This window comes from Sorghum bicolor, chromosome 5 (assembly GCF_000003195.3).
Source record: "Sorghum bicolor cultivar BTx623 chromosome 5, Sorghum_bicolor_NCBIv3, whole genome shotgun sequence".
NCBI lineage: Eukaryota > Viridiplantae > Streptophyta > Magnoliopsida > Poales > Poaceae > Sorghum > Sorghum bicolor.
The window spans coordinates 1,089,502-1,111,697 of record NC_012874.2 but is presented as its reverse complement, the minus strand read 5'-3'; the positions used below and the strand labels follow the sequence as shown (position 1 = coordinate 1,111,697).

Here is a 22,196-nt window from a genome sequence, read left to right as displayed (position 1 = left end):
AATCAGGATGTAGCAATTATACTCACATACCTGATTTGGACTTATTTGAATCTTCCATGTTCTTGTTTCTTCCATTGCTTCATTGCTCATCACTTGCTTTTTTTTCTTTTTGAATTATCATTTCATGCTTTGCTTTATTTGATCACATTATTAGTTGATTTCGTGATGTTTGAGACCCTGTTTTTTTTCTGAAACCTATTATCCAATTGACATAAATCAAAGTACTAGTTATGAATTGAAAAAAAAATAGCTAGGATCTGTATATGATGGCTTGCCATCTGTGTGTTGGTGTTATATATCTTCTAGATCTTCTATGTAACATGCAACTCTCCTACCATTTTGTTTTAGAAAAAAAAGTAAGGACCACATGTTGTTACATGATTGATCTTTGCAAAGTTTAAGACATCCTGTAGATGAATCAAGCCACAACTATGGGCCACATCAACTATTGTTGGGTGAAGGAAATATACCACATCCATCCTAGAACGAATTGAGCCATCGTTTTGGACAAGATTCATTGTGCTGCTAATTTAGATTAATAAAACAAATTTGAACCATAGTGATAGAAACGGGCATCATCGAAATTAAAGCAGAAGGCAAACCACCTAGTCATACCCATTGTAGGAGGTGAGTAGAGCTCTCATTGCTCTAGGAAGCAAAAAAATGGGTGCGATTTCTTCTTGATATGTAAAGTCATAGTTCCTTCAATGTTGCTCTAGGTTTTTTGTGCTGTTAGTTTAAGTTAATAAAGCATAGTTGAACCTATAACCATAGGCACCATCGAAAGCAGAAGACAAACCGCTAGCCATAGCCATTGTAGGGGATGAGTAACTCTCATTACTTTAGGAAGCAGAAACTTGGGTGCACATTTCTTCTTGATATATAAAGTCATAGTTCCTTCAACTTTGCTCTAGTTTTTTGTGTAACACTATTTCGAAGCTGATAAAGGTTGTCTGTTGAAAGATTATAACTCATCTAGCTGGTTACCATGATGATTTCCACTTTCTGTAATTAATAGAAATATGGTTTAGTCTAAAAGTTTAAAGTATTTAATATTAAATAAACAATATGAAACTAGTACAAAAACTCTCAATTTTATTTTTAGGTCTTTTGAACTACGATACTATGTCATTTAGGTCTAAACGAGCTCCAACCAGCCCACATGTTGGTACCTAGCGCTCCATCTACTTGCTCTCCCTATCTTCTAGCTCCATTTGCTTGCTCTCCCTCTCTTCTAGCTCCATCTACATGCTCTCCTCCTAATTCTTTCCACATTCCAATCTAGTGTCGCATCGCATCTCTCGTAGTCGCCAACTAGCCATCCCCAACCCATGGCTTCATCATCATCCACATTAAATACCATGACATCATCAGTAGTGGGGGGCAAGACCAAAGCTAGCTAGCGCTTCTTAGGCAGAAGAGGTACTTACCATAGAAATGATTTTAAGAGAATGATTACTTTCCATTAAGTTATTGCCCCGATCATGGAGGATGGATCCAACCACTATGGCATATAGCATCATGATGTGGATAATACCGGGCCTATTTGGATCTAAGTGATATACTATGATAAGTCTATTGGGAATATGCCCTAGAGGTAATCGTAGAGATGATGATATTACGATTATATCTATGACATGTATTATTTGTTCAATGAATATCCACTAAAGACAAACTTGTATCGATTAACAATTATGTGAATTGTTTGTGAAACTCTTTTACTTGTATGGTTATTCTAAAGTTGTCCCTGATTGGAGTTCGTGTGAGGACACACATGAATATTAGATCAGCACATGTATTAGTTGATGACTATGTTTCATAAGTCATAGACATAGAGATGTCAAACTAATAACGTGGGCATATGTATGACATGGGGCTGGACTGACCCAACATGAGATGTTCTTATTATCGTTTTATGCATCATGTACGTTATGTCCTTAGACTTGAGATTGTCATATGTACTCAAGATGTGAAACGACTTACTTAGGGACTATTAAACGCTACTCCATAAAAGGATAGTTATAAAGGTGGTCTTCAGGTTTGTCGGAAATTATGTTGTGAGATATAGATAATCAAGATAGAACTTGCCCCTCTCTATGTGATAGAGATATCACTGGATCACTCAAGTGATTGGATCAACAAATGCATGGTCGTGCTTGGGTTAAGTGTTAACCCACGAGTTGGACCAAAATCATGTGGCAAGGAAATAACATGTATGTGTTTGTGGTGGTTCGTCTGATATAATCTTTGCATGCATATAGGAGTTGTCACGCCTTGCTAGAGGTCGGTGTCAACTATTGGGCGAGTAGGAGTACTTAACCCATGTCTATATGTATGTGAACCCACAGGGTCGCACGCTTAAGGGGCTGGAAAACTAATTCGAATTGGACCTGAATTAGACAAGGCTTAGGGTTTTATAATTGAGCCTCCAACTCAAGGCTGATTAGAGGATGCCTATATAAGAGAGGGAGGGGGCACAACCATTTTTTTCACGCCACTTTGGCAGTTGCCGCCCATCCCACGCTCACGCCTAGCGCTCCTCGCGGACCTAGCAATCCAGAGGCGCGATGCTTCTTCCCTGTACATGTGGGATACCTTGGAGGTGCTGCATCTGGAGCATAAGGACAAACCGCACAAGAGGGATTGATGTGATGGACGACCATGCAACTACACGACACTACTACTACGCGTATGACTACATCGTGTTGCTTCCACTGCACCTGCGTGTCTAGTGGCAATCCCGTGATCTATAACTAGCAGTTGATCCTGATTTATGAGGTTGAAATTTTATTTTCTGGCTAGCGTAGCGCCCTCATAACCCTACAAAGTCCATAGATCTGAATTACTTATTTTGAATGGACTAGCATTGGCATTTTACATCTCTAAACAATTTTTATTTTTGCAAGGAACATCTCTAATTATTGAAATAATTATTCATTATTTGCTAATAATTAAGTAGAACCCCAAACACTTTATGATCAGATCTTACACTAATAAGTAGAAATATTAATTAAAAGGAATAATGCTTTGTGAGCTATAGGGAAGAGATCCCCCTCGCTTCAATAATTCCTTAATCCTAATTTTTTTTGAGGAAAATAAATGGTACTCAACATCCCTACTATTGTCAAGAGAAATAAATAATTCGTCTGGTTATTATAAACATGGGACATATTTATAATAATCAGGCAATGTGAATATATAAGGCCCTGATTCGAATGAGTGACTTTCTCAATAAATGCACTACTGCCATGTTTTTGGACTCTGAGACCATTCATCTTCGGGTATTGATTTCTTAGGCTATGGAAGTTTCATAGCGTTATTTTTAAAACTATCTTGTTATGTGAAATAAAATAAAACTTGGATGTAATAATTATTTTCAATGAAGAGTTTCATTCTTGGTTTTATAGGCATTTAATTCCAAAATTGATAGAGAGTTGGTAATCGTGCCAAAAGAGTTTTATCTCATTTTTTTCTCTCTTCTTAGATACACTGCCATGTCATTAAAAATGCCTATGTGAAAACTTATTTAATATGAATAAAACTCATATGAAACTTTCACTGAGACTGGCCTTATCAATGAATAAGTACTGCCACATGTTGTTTCATGATTGATCTTTTCAAAGTTTGATGCATCCAATAGATGAATGAAGCCACGACTTTGGGCTAGATGAGGTGTTATTGTGTGAAGGAAATATACCACATGCATCCTGAAAATGAATGCAGCCACCATTCTAGACAAGATTCATTGTGGTACGAAATTCAAGTGGAGGAAACATCATAAGTGACAGAAAATAAGGGTGGCATCGAAAGTAGAAGACAAACAAGGTCTCCGAATGGATGACATGATATCAGAAGTCATCACTATAACTAAGGGACAAACGTGTGTTTAATTCCTCACTCTACCATGTCATATATAAAATGGTAACATAGTTAAGTCTTGTTTAGTTTAAATTTTTTTCTGCAAAATAGATACTATAGTAATTTCGTTTGTATTTGATAAATATTATCCAATCATAGACTAATCAGGCTAAAAAAATTTATCTCGCAAATTACAAATAAACTATGTAATTAGTTATTTCTTTTATCTATATGTAATGCTCCATGCATGTGCCGTAAGATTCGATATGACGGGGAATTAAAAAAAATTATTTTTTTTGGGAACTAAACAATCTTAGGCCTTGTTTAGTTTATCCCAAAAACAAAAAAATTTTAAAAGATTCTCCATAACATCAAATCTTGCGTCACATGCATAAAACATTAAATATAGACGAGAACAAAAACTAATTGCACAGTTTATCTGTAAATTGCGAAATGAATCTTTTGATCCTAGTTAGTCCATGGTTGAACAATAACTATCAAAAAAAAAACAAAAGTGTTACGGTATCCAAAACCTAAAAAATTTTAGAACTGAACAAGGCCTTATAAGCCATACGTTTTCTGTCAGTCAGTAATGTTTTTCTCTCACAATAAGTCAGCAAATAATAATTTTAGCTATGATTTTTTATACCAGCTAACAGGCTCAAAGCCTTATTTATCTTTTCTTTCATCACGTCACTTTATTCTGACTTCCGGCGACTAGGGGTGTCTCCTTTTTTTTTCTTTGTTTCAGAAGAGCTGGAATATGTGGACTGATTGCTACCTACTGCATGCGGCGACACGATGTTGCAAGCATCTAATAACGTGTACACATTTATCTTTCTACATGCCTCTATTATTGAGTTCCATTTATATTTATTATTGAGTTCCATTTATATCTATGTTATCGTCTCTCTCACACACACTACTTCATCATGGGGATGAAACTTCTCTCTCATCTGATGAAACTCCTTCATTTAATAACCCTGCCAAGTCAGCAATTTTACTTATGTGGCACCCTATTTAATGTGCATGATATCAGTTGAAGAAGCCGGATATAAACTATCATTTATCTAAAAAAATTAATATGCATGACACTCTCATGAAACATGCATCGAGACTGGTCTAACAATAGCGTGTGTTTTTTTTTTGACTTATAACAACAGCGTGTTACGCAACACGAGACTGTGCTGTCCTCATCCTATAATTTGTGATAAAGATAACAACGTGTTACGCAGCGTGTTTCATTTTTTTGTGTGCTCTTGCCATCCCTTCAAGGAAAAACATTGAGATTATTGAGATATGCAAACAGAAATAAAAGATACGCTTTTCAGGTTTTAAATTCTGAATTTAGAAGTAACTCAATAGACATTGTTATTTGTTAATATCCCTAAGAGCCGTTTAGATCCCTTCATTTTGTAGAAATTGAAATCTACTTGATTGATTCGGCTATTTATTTTAAAATTTAAGATTATATAACTTTTAAGTTCCGATCACATACTCTGTCCAACATTGAGAATATAAATTATCAATAACTTTTAAATTATTGAGTTTGCAAATGTGAAAATTATATGAATAGATTTATCTTGAAAAATACTTTCATAAAAATATACATATATCATTTTTTCTAAATATTTTTATAAAAATAAGAGGTTAAAATTGTGTTTTAAAGACCATGTCGCTGTCCAAAACGATTTCTAAATCCTATACAGAGGGAGTATAGGTCTATCTCAAATTAATAGGGTGGGAGATGGAAATCGATTCTGTAGATCACGTACCATGTCATATTTCTACTCCATACAACTCCGCCTACATGAATATTGGTCGTCGTTCATTGGGCATCTGTTCTCAAGCCTTTTGCCGAGTGTTTGTCTGTGCAGTCATCCATACAGCAAAGCGTCGTACAAGTTTGGTTTTAAAATCTGGAGCTATTCATAGCTTGGATATAATTGAGATGATTTTTTCAGATATTTGTGTAATCCAGAGTGCTTATAACGTATTCATGTACCCAACTATTATCTAATATAATTCTTTTTTTTGTCAAAAAAAAAACTTATAGCACGCTCTTCAACTCGCTTCCCTATAGTGAAAAATGCAACATACATAAGCTAACAATAGTATACAAATATATTGCATATACAATCATAATAGTTTAATTAATATATGCCTAAATTATAATTTATTAGAATAAATTCAATTCCAAGGATCCAAACAGGACCTAGATATATATCTTTAAGTCATATCATCTTTTGCTATATGTTTGAAAAAAGCTAGAATACATTAGGAATATAGGGTGTTGTAAAAAATGTATATCTAAAAAGATATGAACGATTTAAAATTTGAAATGGAGGGAGTACATAATACACCAAGGTTATCCCAGCAAAAAAAAGCAGCCAAATATGTGAGCTTTGTACACGCACCATGTGTTTGTCGCCGTGCCAACTGCCTGAAACTAACGAGGATCCCACAATGGCTACTAATAACTAGTATTTCAAACAAACAAGGTTACTGAATCGCCACCACACAAGATCCATGCGCCACGTAGGTATGAATCATCTGGATTCTGGAGAGTGGTCCAATCAATTCCAAGGTCCATGGTCCATGGAACAGGCTGCCCTAGTGCCCTACCTGACTCAGCAATGGATGAGATCCTCACATCAGCCACTGGTTTAGTCCTCCATTCAACTACTCCTTCGGTCCCTTTTACTCCCTCCGTACCCATAAAATAAGTTGTTTTGGACAATGATACGATCTTCAAAGTCTAGTTTTTACTTCTTATTTTTATAAAAAACATTTATCAAAAAGTGAATGGATATATTTTTATAAAAATATTTTTCAAGACAAATCTATTCATATTTTCAAACTCAACAACTTAAAAGTTATTCATGATATATATTTATAATGTTTGACCCAAACCTTGTCCAAAACGACTTGTTTTATGGTATGGAGGGAGTATTTATTAAATGTCTAGACTAGATTTTCATATTAAATACTTTTATTTAAAATTTTAACTATATTTATAAAAACTACTAGTAACATTTATGTCTCTAAATAAATATATTATAAAAATATATTCAAGCTTGTATATATTTAAGCTAAAGTTAATTATATTTTATTTTTTTAGAGCAATATATTTTACTATTCGATATACAAGAACGACACCTGATAAGTTAAGGCTACTCACTAATTGTGCTAAAAAACAGCTCAAATTAGTTAAGGTTAACTAACTAGTTATTTAACAACTAGTTAAATATTTTTTTTAAAAAATAACCTGCTTATTAATCCTCCTGTTTGGATGAATAATGCTAATTTAAGCTAATTTTTAGCTAGCTACTAATTAGCATTTTTATTAGAGCATCTCCAAGAGTTTTTATAAATCTCATTTTCTAAATCATTATTTGAAGAGTCAATTGTATAAAATTTATTTTCTATATCTTTTCGTTCTTCAACAGTTTTTCTAAATCTCATGCATACTCCGGAGAGTCATTCTCGTCTTTTATTTCTAGCTAGCGAGAAATCTGGAGTAGAAGATGGCTATATTTGAATAACCATTTACAGAAGCTGTTGGAAGGTAGTTTTTCACTAAAATCTCTATTTGTAGCATTTAAGAAAGATTTAGAGGGTGTTTTAGAAAATTTCTTGGAGTTGCTTTTAAGCAGGCTCTTGAGTACTAATCAGTAGTGCTTGAAAGATCACATATCGTCATTTTTTTGAAATAAATTACACATCGTCATAAGTCATAACCAGGGGAAAAAAGCAGCTTAACAATTTCTTTAGAGCACTCATAATGCAAGACTCTATCACAGAGTCTAAGACAATTAATCACATATTATTTATGGTATTATGCTGATGTGGCAGCATATTTATTGAAAAAAAAAGATAGAAAAAATAAGACTTTAAGTTTTATTTAGACTTTAAGTCCATATTATTCGAGATAATAAATAACTTTAGATTTTATGATAGAATCTGCATTGTGAGTGTCCTTATATTTGACCGAGAAGAAAAATTGGAATTGGAGAGATGGCCAGACGTGGGAGGTGGCTAGCAGCACAGCAGCCGTTGCATTGCATTGCATGCCCTAACCAAGTTGGTTGGTTCCACCAGACTGCCAATCCCAAATCAATCACGGCAAGCATATCCGGTCGGGTCGTGTGGTGGTGTGTGTGATGCGGTGCGCAGGAAACGCCGCGGAGAGACAGCTCTGCCAGCTGCAGCCATCCAGGGTCATTACCGTCAAATCAGCCACGCGGTTAGGCCGGCTGGCTAACCCTGTTCTGTTCGTTCACCTCTGCTCCGCCTCCGCCTCCGCCTCCGCCTGGTATAAGAAGAGCCTCCTCTCCTCATTCTCCCCGCATCACATCCCTCACCTCTGCTCCCCTCCCTGCCCAGAGGAACTCAGGCAGTAGCGTAGTCTACCAAAAAGTTGCAAAGCTCTGATCTTGTCGCCTCCCACGCAATCTTCTCTCCATCTCCGTTCGTCCGTCCGTTCTTCGTGTCGTCGCAAGGTGAGCAGCAACCGTCCATCCGTTTCCCTGCCCTGCCTCCCATTGCAGTTTCAGATTTTTCAGTACTAGTTCGACGCCGCCGTTCTGTATGCTAGCAGTTGGTGTAGATTGGAGGCGACTGGCATTGGTTGTCGAAGAAATCTAGCGTCCCCCATCCCCCTGGTAACCTGTGTAGATTTAGGAAGCCTGTTGTTGGTCACATGTGCCGTCAATTTGGTCCGGAGTCCGGACAGTGGACACCGGTGGGTAGCCGGCCGTGTAGTGCAGTCTTATGGATGGCGTCGAGGCGTGTAGGTTTGTAAAGGTGAGATTTTTGCTGGGTTATTGTCCCCTGATGAAGAATTTCGTCGCCACTTTCTTCCTCTGAACTGAAGTCTGAGCACAGTCTTTGTCAGATGCGGAATAGTTGAACTCAGAAAGTTGGCATCTTGTCATGGTTGCCATGGATGGCATAATACTCTTTTTAGAATGTCACATGCAGATGTGCTGGTGATTTGCCTCACTGTTTCTTAAGCAGAGTACCCTCTGTTTTACCTTATTTGTTCTTCCCCACTATTAGGAACCTTCTTACTCATTCCAGCAGCGAACATTGTATGTTGTATTACTAATACACACATAGCGTGTCTGCTTTAGTACAGTAAGCCCTTTTTTAATTCTGTGTGAATTGTGAAGTATTTATTTGGTTCTTAGTCGGTTAGTCCTTGCTTACAGTACCTAGGTAGCAAAAAGGTGTTAGCTATTGTGCGTTTATATCCTGATGCTTCCATTACTGAATCTAATGTTTATTTTCTCTTGAGCAGATAACAGAACTCACAAGAAGTTAAAGCCTCAGGGAATGCTGAAAGATGTGCTTTCGTAGAAGAGATTCCTGTTGCGACATCAAGGACCTTGCTGCTCCGCAAGGGCTGCTGATCTGCTCAACTCTTGATGACCTGACCTTCATCAATTCTACGCCCTTCAGACTGCGACACGACCAGGCCATAAGAATTCTGTTCACCATCATGGATCATGACATGGGGGAGGAGGGCTAACTCTTTGTGCAGTCCACCTGATTGGCAGCCAAAAGTGTAGCCCTGTGAATTGTGATTTACTCTTGAAGAAAGATATGGAATCGAGAGGAAAGATTTTGATGAAGCGGTATGAGCTGGGGAGGTTGCTGGGGAAAGGCACATTTGGCAAGGTGCACTATGCAAGGAACCTTGAGTCCAACCAGAGTGTTGCTATTAAGATGATGGACAAGGACAAAGTGCTCAACGTTGGACTTTCAGAGCAGATAAGGCGGGAGATCACAACCATGCGGTTGGTGGCTCATAAGAACATTGTTGAGCTTCATGAGGTTATGGCAACACGAAACAAGATCTACTTTGTCATGGAGTATGTGAAAGGTGGCGAGCTCTTTGACAAGATTGAGAAGAGTGGCAAGCTCACAGAGGCTGTTGCACACAAGTACTTCCAGCAGCTCATTAGTGCTGTGGATTACTGCCACAGCCAAGGTGTGTATCACCGGGACTTGAAGCCTGAGAACCTGCTGTTGGATGAGAATGAGAACCTGAAGGTCTCAGATTTTGGACTGAGCGCACTTTCAGAGTCTAAGAGGCAGGATGGCTTGCTCCACACCACCTGTGGAACTCCAGCATATGTAGCTCCAGAGGTGATCAGCAAGACAGGCTATGATGGTGCAAAGTCAGACATCTGGTCTTGTGGGGTTGTTCTATTTGTACTTGTTGCTGGTTATCTCCCTTTTCAAGGCCCAAACTTGATGGAGATGTATCGTAAGATACAGAATGGTAATTTCAGGTGCCCCAGTTGGTTTTCACACAAACTCAAGAAGCTATTGTACAAGATCCTGGACCCCAACCCAAACACAAGAATTTCAGTCCAGAAGATAAAAGAGTCTACCTGGTTCCGAAAAGGTCCTGGGGAGACCCGTACAGTAAAGGAGAAAATTCCAAGTGAGAATGCCACCACAAATGCTGCTCCAGTACTTGCTATGAGGCGCAAGAAGAATGTTCATGAAGATGTGAAGCCCTTGGCTGTCACAAACTTAAATGCCTTTGAAATCATATCTTTCTCCACAGGATTTGACCTCTCTGGTCTATTTATCAAAAAGGAGTGCAAAAAGGAGACAAGATTCACTTCTGATAAGCCTGCTGCTGCCATTATCTCGAAGCTTGAAGATGTTGCAAAAATACTGAATCTCAGGATAAGGAAGATGGATAATGGTGTTGTCAAGATTCAAGGGAGGAAGGAGGGAAGGAATGGTGTCCTTCAGTTTGACGCAGAAATATTTGAGATCACGGCATCCTACCATCTCATTGAGATGAAACAAACAGGCGGTGATTCACTTGAGTACCAGAAACTGTTGGAAGAGAACATCCGGCCAGCACTGAAGGACATAGTCTGGGCCTGGCATGGAGATGATCAACAGCAAAAGTAGTAGTACCTTTGGATGTCTCAGTTTTGTTCCTAAAATTTGTTAGATTTTTTAGCTCGGAGTGATTCTGTTCGACATGTGTATGTTCTTTTTTAGTAATTGCATTCTTTCTCTTTCTGTGAACCATTCTGTTGCGCGATAATTGTTGAGAGGCTGAGTTGTCCAGTCGTTCCATTCTGAAAACTGTTTCTGTCCTGTAATGTGTAATGGTTGTCCCTATCAATAATGAAATAATTGCATTTGATCCTTTAAAAAAGGTTGAACTTTCATGTACTTCTCTAATAGCCCCTTTTTGGTGAAATGTGCCAAACATTTGCAAGAGATAGGCACATCATCACTTCATTTTAGCCATTCCAGCACATAATAACAACAGAAAGAATTTCCAATAGTGATTTGTCATTGCTTCAAAAATACTTTATATTCTAGTATTTATTATGTTTGAGATTAAAATTGCTGAACCCACTAAAATCAAAGAACCGATCTTTGTTCTTATTAGGCTCTCATTTCTTCTCTCAGAGTTTGCGAACCACAAATTTACAGAAATTGTTTTCCCTGTCAAACGGGTGGTGCTGTGCTCTGTATCTCAACTTGCCAGTAGATTAGCTTTTCTAGTGGGGAATCAGCTAGTAACTCTTTGCCACTTGGGCAGTCTCCATATTCATAAATAGCGATAACTTGGAAAAAAAATAGAATTAGACAAAGAATGAAGTAGAGGTACTACTTCCATTGTAAAGTAGCTAAAAGAAACAGTCTGACAAAGAAATCAAGGTAAAATTTACTACACACAAAAGAACATATAAAAAGATGAAACGTACATCACATGTTGGTAAGTTTAATCTTCAGGCAATGTTTGGACTCCACTAGTCCACTTGCACTAAAAAAGAACTCGTCTCCATCAAATGAGATCCACTAGCTCGTTTTTCACATTCCTAATCAACCAAAGAATCCGTCTAGATCCACTAGCTCGTTTTTAACATTCCTAATTAACCGCTGGAATGACTTCCCAAGTGGGTCAAGCGTCGATCCAATCCGATTAGTTTTAGCCAACCAATCACCGCTATGCCAAGTTTTGTACATAATTATGGGATAAAACTGTGTGGGCTCCTGATTTTCAACGTCTGAGCCTTTGCTGTTGATGCGATGTATCTCCAGTTCTCCACAAACAAGAGACAAAAGTGTTGTATCTTTCTTGCTTTGAGCATACAAAGTTTAGTTGTTCATCGTTTTTCCTTTTTTCTATGGTTTGCTCGCTCATCTGCAGAGCTGTTGTATTGTATCTGTCGGCAACAGGCAAAGAAGTCAAGCTGATTGACAGCAACTGACAGCTGGTAAACATGCATCACCAAGTGCAGTTGAAAATTTTCTATGAGCAGATAATTATCAAATATAATCCTTAGTTACTACTACTTACTAGTGTTAATTAATTAGCTTCCATGTGCATTTGCTCATGCATAGATTGGAGTATAATGATTGGTGATTTGGTGTGGGAGTTCCAGAGAGTGCTACTGCTCGCACGACCTCCTTGTATTGAACTTTGTATTGGAAATGCAGCAAAAGGTGAAACTGGAGTTTCAGATATTGTATGTATGTCACGGTGAAACTAACTGAAAACCTTAGCATCTACCCTACATGCCAAAAGTCCTAGTTTCAGAGCTATGCATTTTCAGACAGGCTATACAGATTAGAGCCCTAAAACAGAGGAATGAAGACCTAATCATCCAGAATGTCAAATGGTTCACACATCCGTAAACAACGCCAAAAAAAATATAGAATTATGCAACCAAAGAATATTATTATCCGCTCACTAGCTTGATACACACGTATCTTGAATGCTAAGAGAATAGGCTGATCGAAACCAAATTATCATTGACCAGAGAGCATGTTACTGCAACACAATCTTCAGAAGTTGGAGCCGGTCCACTGGGAGATCACCAGGAAAGACTCAAAAATCTACATTGGGTCCCATCAAGATGGCGTGGCGTGGAGTGGGGGGGTGGGGGGGGGGGGGAGACAATCGCTGATATTTGTAACTTCTACTCATGTTATTTCAAAGGTAATGAATGTAGCAGGCTTCAGTAACGGTGACTGCAGAACTGCTCCTTCAGTCTGTTCTGTTCTTTTGAAGCCAACTCCAAGTCCAACTCGGTCTGTTGTGCCAAACATTTTCCTTATTCTGCTGTGTCTGCATCTTGTGTTGCCGCTGTAGCTTACAGTTTTCTTCTACCCCTTCATTACTCCTTGCACTATTTATGCAGGTAGTTGTAAACATTAACTCCGTCAATCCAAATTATAAGACGTTTTATCTTTTTCTAGATACATTGCTCTGTTATGTATCTAGTGATGATATATATCTAAGTGCATAGTGTATAACAAAAGCTAATATCTCATAATTTGTGATGTAAAAAAAAATCTCATAATTTAGAGTGGAGGGAGTAGTATTAAACATTGGACTTTGGATGCATGATCATGAGTCTTCGGAAACAGAAAAATAATGTGCAAAATTGCTTCATTCATTGTACATGTTTGCTTCAAACCGTGATATATTTCTGATTATATCCAGGTTAATTACTACAGTGTAACTTTTGTTTGTGATTTCGTCCAGGTTAATAGAGATGCTACTGAATGCTGAATACTGAATACCATCTTCAGGCAATAAGACTAATTCCCTATCTTCTCATCAAGAAAACATCTCAGACTACCAAAGCAATGTAATTGGTGCAACTCTCAGTTAACATGTCATCATAACAAGCCTGCTTACTCTTGTCCAAAAAAAAAAACAAGCCTGCTTACTCCTTTTCAAGCAGCATCACAAATACCAGAAGCCCAACAGGAAGATCACAAGGGCGGTAAGAAAGCTGAACACTTGTTCAAAGTAAGATACCACCAACAGAACATTACTTCAATCAACAAAAGGAAGTTGCAGACTTGCAGGCCAGCACAAGCGAACAGGCAAACACAGCCGATGAAATTTCCAGATTTACATGTTCAAAGTCTCATTTAAGCACAAAATTAAAATAGTGCAAACTTTAGCCACAATGTCATGTCCAAATTCCCTAGCTAGGTCACAGCATTGACACCTACTTACAGTTACCACAGTACACAAAGCTGAAACACCAACAATTCTACACATTTACTTTAGCATATGTATATATGATCAATCCCCTTCTATGTTACATTTGCCACCGTAGTATACATTAGCACCCACATGTAAGGACAAACAGGACTGTGCCAACCTTCCCTGCCTCTGTTGACACTCAATCAGCAAAATACCAAATAAGTTATGAACATTATGTCACCGGGCCTTATCAGATTCAGATTTTGCTGGTTGTGCAACAAGGGTGCGCCAGAGGTACCGCCCACTTGCCATGTCCACCATAGTCCAGAATCCGGTTTTCACTGCTGATCCAACCTGGTTACATGCAGAAAACAGTCCTTGAGATTCTGAACCAATTGTTGTTATTAAAGGCACCATTTTGTATCTTTGAGTCGCACACAAGGGAAACAAAAAGCTGAGGGGTTTATTGTTACATGTTGCTTAACTACATATGCTTTTTCATGTGCACGATGAGACTGTTTAAGCACTTAGAGCATTTCCAAAGGCTTTGGCAAATTGACTTGGCATTTGTTATTGTTTGCAAACTCTCATAACAAAATGCAAAGGATAAAAATAGGCCACCTCCAAAGGAATTGGTATTTGGACTTGGCAAAGGATAAAAATAGGAGGTCTCCAGACGCGCGCGCTTTCCTCGCGCGTGACTTTGCTCGCGCGATCGGGTTTGCAAAGCCGTCCACAACTTGGCATTTTTGCCAAGTTTGCTCTCTGATTTGCCAAGTTGCCCAAATTACAAACTCCAAATGCAAAACCGTTGGATACCTCTTTTGGAGTTTTTTTGGCAAATTACTCAAATACAAACCTCAAATGCAAAACCCTTGGAGTATTGTTCAATGGTACCGCGCCTTCTGTTTCTGCCTCTCCTCCACCTGGTTTTCGTTGCTTCTTGTGGGCACGGCCACAACCACAGCCCACAGGGTACCTTTCCGTTGGCACGTCGTATCTCGTACCCAAGGTTTTTCATTTGACGAGGCACCGGGTCCACCTTATCTTCTTCCTCCCTGCCTGCTAATAAAAAAAAACATTCTTGTTTCCGGGTGCCAGACGCAGACAAGTGGGCCATGAGCACTATGCTAATAAAGTGACGTTTTTGACTTTTGTATATCATATTTCATCACTCGTCTTAGGTGCAAAATTTTTCAGATTCTACGTCAAATCAAATCTTTAGACGCATATATAAAATATTAAATATAGACAAAAATAAAAACTAATTGCACAGTTTGATCGAAATTGACGAGACAAATCTTTTGAGTCTATTTAGTACATGTTTGGATAATATTTGTCAAATACAAACGAAAGTGGTACTATTCCTATTTTGCAAAATTTTTTAGAACTAAACAATGCCTTATTGATATTTTCTTTACAAATTATAAAATAAATTAATGTTAGAGTATCTCAAATGATAAAATAGTCATAACAAAATAAATTAAAAATTTTGAATAAAACGAATGATCAAACAAGATAGCACGGAGTCCAAACGTCGGGACGGAGGGAGTAGCAACATTGTCACCTACTCCCACTTACCCGACAAATATATACAAACCCTAAGAAATGTGAAAACCAATTTTTTAAAAAAATATATTTCAGTCATTCTAAATAAAATGAAACTTAGCACATCCATAATGCCTACAAATATATACTCACACGAAAAAGCTAATAGAAACTCAAAAACCTGAAAACAAAATCATACGCAAATAACAAATATGAGGTTCATTCACACTAAAAAAACAAAAGTCTTGAATTTTGGGGTACACGTGAACCTAAAATTTACCATTTTCATATAAAATTTTCAAATCAATTAGAATAAGAGCCCCCTCGGGTCTTGCCTTAAGGTGAAGTCTGCTTATATAAAGATAAATAAATTTAAGGCTAACACAATTACACCGGCGCGCAGCATGTTCTCCTCTGATGAAGATGCACTGATTCCTGGAGCTGCAAAACAGCAAACCAATTAGCCAACAACACTAGAAACATCAACGCACTGAAGGAAGCATATTATGCAATCACCAAGGAAATTTCTAATTATGTTTTTTCATGTCACCAACGAATTAGCAAATTTTGCCCAAAACATAAATAGGCTACCGAATGCTACGATGTCTCATACTGAAACAAGAAAACAGACCTCTTCTATCTCATCTCATAAAACAGGATTGTTCCTTAAAAAAAGACAGGAAATGATAAAATTGCATATGCTAAGCATTCTGCTTTCCTATCCCTAGCCTCTCCTGTTGGGGAGATGCTCTCCGCACTCCCCAGCAGTACGATGGATAGTGAACCTTCTCACTCGGTGCCGTGAGAGGTCTGAGCTCCAACGGGCAGTAGGCTCAACGGTAGGTGAAAACAGTGAGTGCTCTCTCTCTCTCTATTAATGGCGGTATCGCGCCCCTTATATAGGGCCTGGAAACCGATCTAATGACATTTACATAAATGCCCCGTGACGGTGGGGGAATATTCCAGTATATTCTTTCATCGCAGTCTACTGACCCTAATACACCTGCGTAATTTCACATTAAGCCCTTCGTTCATCCTCTGACTGGGGCCTCAGCTGATCGGAGGCTTGGATCCTCCGCCCAGTTGCGGATCCTCCGACGCTTTGGTGTCGGAGGTTCCTCGGCCCGGCTGGGCCGGAGGTTGCTCGACCCGGCCACCCCGGGAGCTCCTCCTTAGCCTGGTCCAGTCGGAGGTTCCTCGGCCTGGCTGCGTTCTCGCCATCCTCGGACCCGGGAAGGTCCCCCGGGGGTTCCTCCTTAGCCTAAGCGAGTCGGAGGTCTTCGGCCTGGCCGCGTTCTCGCCATCCTCGGACCCGGGAAGGTCGGAGGTTCCCCCCTTTCCTTGTTTGTGGGCCTCCGCCGGTGTCTCAGTCCCTGCACACACTTAGCACGACCAGACGAGTCGTCAACATTAGTATTTTCCAGTGAAGGATATCCTTCGACGCTTCAGGCGTCGGAGGTTCCTTGGGTGAAGGATAACCTTCGACGCTACCAGGGGGAAGGATGCAGCTGTTCCCCAACAGTTCCCCCCTTTTTGGGCTAATGGCACTCCTGCGGTCCATGTGCTCAAAAACATGCCGCGCTGCGGAGGCTACGAGCACGGTTGCTGCCTTCCCCCCTGGTGCGCAGGATGTGCTTGTTAGCATTGTTGGAAAAATGTTTCTTTTACTTAGTCATAATTTCCTTGGTTTGTTTGTTTTGCAAGGATCCTATGGTCATTACTGTTCTGATACCTTGTTATCCTTCGCGATTTATATTTCGGAGGTTATTATAGTCGTTGGAGTTAGCCGTTGGTGATGGAGAATCGCAACGGTCGGGCCGAATCCTCCGCTTTTAGCCGTTGGGCGCGGGGAATCGCAACGGTCACGTGGTCGCAGGCCCCCCCCCTATAAAAGGGGATGCTGGGGAGCTTTGAGCTCTCACCCCTGCCTCGCTTTGCCTGCGCACTTTCCTTCGCCACATATTGCTCTCTGAGCTGCTCGCGCGCCTTTTGGTTGTGTTTAGTTCCCAAGTGTTGTCGGAGTTTTTACGGTGGCTCAACTTCCTCCGCCGCGTCCTTCGAGGTCAGATTTTTCTGGTCCTTTGCGCAATTTCCTTAGTGTGAGGTCTGGAGGTTGGCTGCGGAGGTTTGAGGAGTGGATGCTTGAGGTGGCCGCAGCTCGAGATCTGGAGGAGACGTTATCTGACGTCGAAGCGTCTATTGGTGACTTGGTCAGTGCGAAGGAGTTTGAGGAGATGGCGGCGATTACCTTTGAGTTTGGGCAGTCGACTGTGAGGACGGAGGATATCGCTGACATGGTTGAGGCTAGGTTTTTCAAGGATGGTCGGGCGGAGGCTCCTCCTGCGGGTCAAACGGTGCCTGCGCCTGGGGAAGGTTATGCGGTGGTTTTTAGGGGTTTCTTCACCTGCGGGCTTCGGATGCCTCCATATCATTTCCTTCGCGAAGTGATGGAGAGTTTCAACGTGGAGCTACAGCATTTCAGTCCTAATGGGATACTAACCCTTAGCAAATTTGCCTGGGCGTGTGAATCCTACGGAGCCATGCCCCACATTGATACTTTCTGCTCGTATTTTGAACTTCAGCGTCAACCTAAGAAGGTGAAGGATGCTGAAGGTGTTGAGTGCATTGCGCAGTTTGGAAGCTGCGCGTTCATGCCGCGCCGCACAATGCCTGGGCCAAGGTGCGAGATCTCCTACTGCCAAAAGGGCAAGTGGGAGAAGGATTGGATGAGAGCCTGGTTCTATGTGAAGACCCCCGCTGCGTCGAAGACTTTAGATGACGGCAGCGTTGATAAGGTTTATCCTTACGCGTCGTTGATGAAGGAGCTGAAGCCTTTTTCGAAGGTTGATCCTTCGCAGGAGATGTCGGAGGAGCGACTGGCCTGTGATAAGGCATTTGCGCTGGCGTGCCGATATTCCGGAGGCCGGGATTTGGTTGAGGAGATGGTCGCTGCTGACTACTGGCCCCTTGGCCGCAGGACCGATGAGTTCACCATTGAGATGGTGCAAGTCCCTGTGTTTGGTCCTTCGGAGGGGTTACCGTTTCCCCGGTTTGGCGCGGGTATTCCGGAGGATGAGACCTGTGGGGGTATAAACCCCTATACCCTTACGGCTAGACTTCAGCCAGGAAGCTTGGCCCCCTACGAGACGAGTTCAAGGCTCGATCCGACAAGCCGAGTTTCGCGCAAGGAAACAAGACGTGGAGATCAAGCAGGATTCTAGTCGGTTAGAATAGGAATTGATATCAAATTATCTATGGCAATTGTAACCGGCTAGGATTAGTTGCTAGATCTGTAACCCTGCCCTCCAGACTATATAAGGAGGGGCAAGGGGACCCCCTAGGACAGATTATCTCTCAACACAATCCAATACAACCAGACGCAGGACGTAGGTATTACGCCAACTCGGCGGCCGAACCTGGATAAAAAGCTTGTCCGTGTCTTGCGTCACCATCGAGTTCGTAGCTTGCGCACCGTCTACCGATAAACTACTACCGTGGGTATACCCCAAGGTAGACTGCCGACTAGCTTTCGTCGACAGTGGCGCGCCAGGTAGGGGGTGTGCGTGCAACTTTTCCGGCGAACAAGATGGTCACGATCCCAGCTTCCGCGACCGTGCCCGAAGGCCTCACGTTCACCGTCGGCCAGATCACGTGGACGACGTGCAGCGGCGGCTTCCCGACCACGGTTCCGAAAGAGATCCAGATCCAATCTGAGATCACGCCGTCTCCGACCACACGCATGACGGCACCAAACTCCCGACCACCGTTCCCACTCTACAAGGGAAAGGAGATCGACTGCTCGGACCTCCTCCAAGCGCTCGATCGCGCCGACTCCAAGCTGCTCGAAGTCTCCCAACTAATAGATGGAGTTCTGCGCCGGCCCGACCAAGCCACTCGAGCGGATTTTTCGAAATCCCGCCGGCCAACTCGTGTCACCACACACGAACGGCTGGGAACGTCCCTGACGATAACCTCAACCTCCTCAGGACGATCCGTCGAGCTCAAAAAGGGAGACCATCCTTGCGGCCTGAATAACTCGGCCTCTGTCTACTCACAGCATGTTCAATCCGTTTTCAGCAAAGCGGGCTGGTCGCCGACAAGGAACAATCGTCACCATGTCAACATGGTGACAATCCGAGAGCTACGGGACGGCCAGGTTTCCAGCACCAACTCAAGCACCGGCTCCGTCCCCACCGAGGTTATAAACACCGAAGACGAGGGCTACGACCTGGATTTTCCTTCACACCCTCCGGGTTTCGACCGATTCCCGATATTCCCCCCCCGGCGAGGGGATATCGTGTTCAATGTCAGCGCCGACGAGCCGGCCGTTGACGGAGAAACAGATGACCAGAGACAACTCCGCGAACAGCGTAACGCCGATCGCGCCCGACGGCGTGCGGATGAGCAACAACAGATGCCACCAAGTAACCTCAACGATGCCTTTGACATGGTCGGGGACCAGCCGGTCTACAAAACGCCAAGCGCCAACGTGGCTGTCGCCATGGCCAACCTGGATCGGCTTCCTGACACCCCCGAATGCCAGGGAGTCCGGACCAGTATCCGAGCACACCTGATCGCCGCAATGGGACAGACAGCCACTCTACTCAAGAGAGTCCAGGACGTCTCTTATACGGAAGCCGCCTCCGACCAGACTAATCGCAGCCGGGCCTCACCCAGCAGGCGCCGCCGCAGCCGCTCCGCCGACAACCGTCGAGGGGACTCACGGCGCGACGATGGTGGTCGGGACGCCGATGGCCGCCGCCAGCAGAACCGCGTACGCGACCAAGAAGAAGAAGATCAACACAGGGATCTCCGCCACAACATCCCTCCCAAAGATGCCCGGGATCGCATCAACAGGCGCGCCGCAGAAAGAGCAGTCCACGAAAACCTGCGCCGCATCGAGTACGACGCGACCCACGGTCCTCCGGGCCTAAGGCAGTTCTCCTCGCACCTCCGTCAGGTCGTGTGGCCCCGCAATTTCAAGCTCGAAAAACTTAAAAAATACGACGGCAAGGAAAATCCAGAGAACTGGATCACCCTTTATGAAATCGCCGTCCGATCAGCGGCAGGAGATGAGCACGTCATGGCTAACTACTTCCCCGTAGTCCTCGACCAGGCTGGTCATCAGTGGCTTCTCGGCTTGCCCGAGGACTCCTTCGAATCTTGGGAAGAGCTACGACAGGCTTTCATCGACAACTTCATTGCCACATGCGAGCAGCCCGGGAACAAGTATGACCTTGAAAGGATAAGAGACAAGAAGAATGAACCCCTGCGCGATTACATCCGACGGTTCTCGGATATGCGCCTCAAAATCCCGAAGATTTCTCACGACGAGGCCATATCAGCCTTTATCAAGGGCTTGCGTTTCCATGAAGCGCTGAGGAACAAGCTGTTGCGTAAACGCCCATCAACGGTAGCAGAGCTCCTCGCCACGGCTAAAAACTACGCCGATGCTGATGACGCAGAAAAACTAATCCGAGACGACGCGAGAGGCCCCGACCAGCCTTCTCGGCGGGATGACGGTCGTGGTCGCTACGATAACAGAAATCACCGCCGCCCCGACAACCGCGATCACCGAGAGGGTTGGGATCGGCGGCGCGACAGCCGCGACGACTTCAGAGGGAAGCGCCCTCGTGAATACGACCACGAAGTAAATACGGTCAAACGTCCCAACGGACGACGGGACTACCAAGACGACTACAACAAAACGTTGAAGGGACCGTGCCAGCTACACCCAAAGTCTAACCATACCATGGAAGAGTGTCGCGTCCTCAAAAGTATCTATACACGGCGGGCCGCCCAAGAGGACTCCGCCAAGAAAAATAACAAACGCGACGGGCACGACCACAAAGATGAGGATGAGGACCAAGACAGGGACCCCCGACACCAATACGTCAGCCCCACCGACGTGGTCCACTCCATTTTCGGGGGCAAGGTCTCCACTGAGTCCAAGCGAGAAAGAAAGCTGTTAAAGAGAGCCTGCCTCAACATAGACAGCACGGACGGGCTGATCGCAGATCCAAAATTTCCCGCGTGGTCCCACAGGGAGATCTCGTTCAGCAGGAAGGACCAGTGGGCCGCTATCCCAGAGCCGGGACGTTTCCCACTGATTCTTGATCCCTGCATCAATAGCATCAGATTCGAGCGCGTGCTCGTGGACGGGGGAAGCTCCATCGACATTCTCTTCCGCAACAGCCTGCCCGCCCTAAAGATATCACCGGCGCAACTAAAACCTTACGACGCCCAATTCTGGGGGGTTTTGCCGGGTCAAAGTTCGGTGCCCCTCGGACAGATAACATTGCCTGTCCAATTCGGCACACCCGATCACTTCCGGACGGAGTTCATCAACTTCGTAGTCGCGGACTTCGACGGGACCTACCACGCCATACTGGGCCGCCCTTCGCTGACAAAGTTCATGGCAGTCCCGCACTACTCATACTTAGTGCTTAAGATGCCCACGGAGAAGGGTGTCCTAACCCTCAGAGGCAACGTCTACACGGCGTACACCTGCGAAGAAGAAAGCTTCAAGATCACCGAGGCAATTGACCTCTCAATCCGCATGGCGGAAACAGCAAGCCAAGCCGCGCAGCTGCCTCCCGACCAGCTCCGATTACCTGAGCAGGAGACATCCAGAAAGAATTCGAAATCCAAGGAGTACAAAGAAGTGCAGTTAGTCGAAGGCAACCCTGAGAAGACAGCCCTCATCGGGGCTAACCTGGATCCAAAATAGGAAGACGCGCTCGTCAGGTTTCTAAGGGACAACGTGAGCGTTTTCGCATGGAAACCTGCAGACATGCCC

The 22,196-nt window shown here is 42.8% G+C and overlaps 1 protein-coding gene across 1 annotated transcript; it reads left to right on the top strand.

The window, feature by feature from the left end:
• On the top strand, positions 8,186-11,063 carry LOC8067611 (CBL-interacting protein kinase 15). Its single transcript, XM_002450091.2, has 2 exons — positions 8,186-8,360; positions 9,161-11,063. Exon 2 carries the CDS (start codon positions 9,466-9,468, stop codon positions 10,795-10,797), a length of 1,332 nt encoding a protein of 443 aa, XP_002450136.1. The 5' UTR covers positions 8,186-8,360; positions 9,161-9,465; the 3' UTR covers positions 10,798-11,063.